We start from the raw sequence: 3,008 nt of genomic DNA, 5'->3' as shown, positions 1-3,008 counted from the left end.
TTTTAAGAAGTTTGTTGACATTTGGAATAGCCTATTTCTTTGTCACAGCTGCACAAGCACTGATCCAAGGTGGGGATGAGAGACAAAACCCAATCCTTTACCAGTGCCTGTGCTTCTTTTGGGTTTCATGGGAAAATGAAAGATGGGGATTTTTGGCAGGGGAAATCTACGCTACCCTTTTACGCAAATTTGCATTAAGGCAGAGATTTGTCAACGGCAATCTAGATCCTTAGATCAGAACCTGGACTGCTGTGGTTATCTGATTCAGAGCTGAATCATGTATCTGAATGTTTCCCATTAGTACAATGTCCCTCCACCCCACTCTTATAAAAAGCAAGTGTGAAACCCTGCTAGTGAGTCCCAGTTGAACACAGCAAATATAAAATGGGTGCTGTATGTGTTTTGTGTTAACGTGTTACAAGTGAGAGCTGAATTTCAGCTCCTTCACCGGCCTCAGATTTGGACTTTGCTAGCTTGGGAGATGCTTCCTTAAATTCCTGGTTGACAAAGTAGTAACAAATGGCATCCAGGCAGCAGTTTGTGTTGGCCAGGATGGAGGCGAAGTGCACGAAGTTGTTGACGCTCTGTATTGCCGAGCAGTCGGAGCTGACGGAGTCCAGGATGAAGCGGAGGAGATGCCCGAGATAAAGAGGTAAAAAGCAGATGATGAACACAGCCATGTTTGCAGACACAATGTAGACAGCTTTCCTGGTCAGCATTTCATTGCAACAGTCGTCAGTCTTCTTCCTCCTGAGCTCTGCAATGATTTTTATGGAGCAGTAACTCAAGATGAGCAGCGGTATGAAAAACCCCGCAATAATGGTACACAGTGTGATCACCGAGGGTATCACAGAAGATTTTTCAAAGCAAAAATCATCTTCTCTTCGGTCCTCAAAGCTTTTAATGAGAGAAGTCTCACAGATGATGACTGTCCAGAGGACTCCAGAGGCAAAAGCTGCCATCAGTGGAGACCTGAGTGCCTTGGATCTCAAAGGGTACTTGATTGCAAGGTACCTGTCAGCAGCAATGAGGGTGATGATGCCGATGCTCATGAAGCGGTTTGTGAAATAGCCACCTTCCAGAACCAGGCACCAGCCATCCACCTTCAGGTGCTGGAACTGGGACAGAGTTTTGAACGGCAAGGTGAAGAGCAGCAAGCAGTCAGCCACAGCCAAGTTGACCATGTACACTCTGGTTTCTGTCCATTTGCCAAGTTTGTAACAGAACACCCACAGCGCCAACACGTTCAGCACAATGCCCAAAACCAGAACTGGGATGTAAACACACAGCTGGAAAACTGAGAATATTTCATAGGCTGTGATATTGCAGCTGCTGTGGTTCATTTTGGGAGTATCAAAACGTACAGTTCCTGCAAAAGCAAATGAAGCCTTTTACAAGGGAGGTTCTGGACTGAATCAGTGATTAATTCTAATTGAGAGAGTTCAGGGTTTTGCCACCTTTTGCCTGATGCAGGGTACCTAGTGGGAAGAAGAAGGACAGGGACACAAGCCTGATCAGTTGTGAAGGAGAGAAAAACTTAAGATTCTCCCTGGGCCCTGTGTGGGGAAGACTGCTCCTGGAGGGTGGGAGGGAGAAGGGCTTGGGCCCCTGTTTTGGGGAAGACTTGGATCAGGCAGCAGCAGATATCCTGCAGCAAGGAGTTATGTGAGCCATTGCAAACATTTGATAATGGGAAGGGGATCCCTAAACCCAGCTCTCATCCCCTTCCCTTATAGCAGGGCTCAGTGGAAGCCAGCCAGTGACCTCACAGCTTAAAATGTCCCAGATGTGCAGCAGAAGGACAGTTGTCCTTTCCCTCAGTCCTGAGATGTCTCTGCATCCCTTCTCATTAGTGACATGAACAATTATTGGTGTATCTCTTATTAGTGTATCTCTCACTGGTTTCAGCTGCCTTCAAATTCTGTACTCAGAGGGCTGCACTGAGAATCGGAGTGCTGGGTCTGCTCGCTGCCTTTCCAGGATTGTCAAAGCTGCTCTTTATCTCAAAAGCATTGCAGCCACTGTTCCAAGACAAAACAAACTCACCTATGCCATGTCAGGAATGTGATGTGGAAGAGGTGAGCTATGTTTGGTCTAGCAGATGGTTTTATCACCTTGGATCTAAGGGTAATATTGCTGTTTGCCCCCCAGCTTTGGAGGAGTCAATGCAGAAGCATGTTCCACGTGCAACTGTTCATGGACAGAAAAAGCCCAAGATGTCTGACATGTTTTTGGGTTTTCCCTGCAGGGGGTACGTGGCTCCGTGGGGGAAGGTCCATGGGTCTCAAAAGCATCCCCAGCGAGCAAACCATAAGGGAGTGCTGCAGCATTTATGTGCATCTGTGGGTCTTGGTTAGCTTTGAAAATCTAGAGGAATCACAGAATCACACCAGGACACCTCTGAAGAGGTGAGGGAATGTGGTACAGCAGACACCTGCAGCAGCTCTGTCCTCTGGACATGAGAAATGCGTTACGAGCCCATAAGATAAAAGGGAAGATCGTAACAGGGAGACCTAGAAAAGATCTAGCAAAGGCTGAGATAGCCCTCAAGCACCCCAAAATGTGTCAGATGTGGTCAGTATCAATATGAACATTTGAAAATATATTGGCTCCAGCCCTCTCTTTCTCTGTCTCTATTCTGGTGTCCCACCACTGCTGGGAAAAGTGAAGCCTTGCAGAATTCAAATAACCGTGTGAGTAAATAGCCAGGAGAAATTACCTGTTCTCTTGCTGTCCTCGGAGAGAGTGAGTTCCTCCAGCCCAGCTGTGGAGTGCTGTGCAGGCAGGACGAGCAGTGCTCCTTGCACATGACCAGTCAGGTGTCCTCTGATCACAATTTCTGGTGGCTGTGAGAGCAGCAACGCTGGCCGAGAAAGCACCCGCAGTGCTCCTGAACAAAGGGCAGAGCTTCCTCTGTCATCACCATTGGTGTGGCTTGTACCACCTCCTGCTGACTGAGGAGCCTGCAATAGCCCTGCAGGGAGGTGAGAGGCTTGTCTGCCCTGCAT

General features: G+C 47.9%; 1 protein-coding gene across 1 annotated transcript; it reads right to left on the bottom strand.

Moving 5' to 3' along the window:
* Positions 1-407: 407 nt before the first annotated feature.
* Positions 408-3,008, bottom strand: LOC131562719 (G-protein coupled receptor 35-like). The gene is made up of 2 exons (XM_058812561.1): positions 2,720-3,008; positions 408-1,369 (listed from the first exon to the last, which is right to left on the bottom strand). The coding sequence occupies exons 1-2, from the start codon at positions 3,006-3,008 to the stop codon at positions 408-410; spliced, it is 1,251 nt and encodes a 416-aa protein (XP_058668544.1).

Source organism: Ammospiza caudacuta, chromosome 11 (assembly GCF_027887145.1).
Source record: "Ammospiza caudacuta isolate bAmmCau1 chromosome 11, bAmmCau1.pri, whole genome shotgun sequence".
Lineage (NCBI taxonomy): Eukaryota > Metazoa > Chordata > Aves > Passeriformes > Passerellidae > Ammospiza > Ammospiza caudacuta.
The sequence above is the reverse complement of the archived record's forward strand: the minus strand, read 5'-3'. Positions and strand labels throughout refer to the sequence as shown.

What these genes read in the sequence shown, in the direction of transcription:
- LOC131562719 (XM_058812561.1), bottom strand. Translation starts at nt 3,008, where the DNA reads ATGCAGGGCAGACAAGCCTCTCACCTCCCTGCAGGGCTATTGCAGGCT. An exon ending in CGAGGACAGCAAGAGAACAG is followed by an intron (nt 1,370 to 2,719) that starts GTAATTTCTCCT and finishes TTGCTTTTGCAG; the next exon opens with GAACTGTACGTTTTGATACT.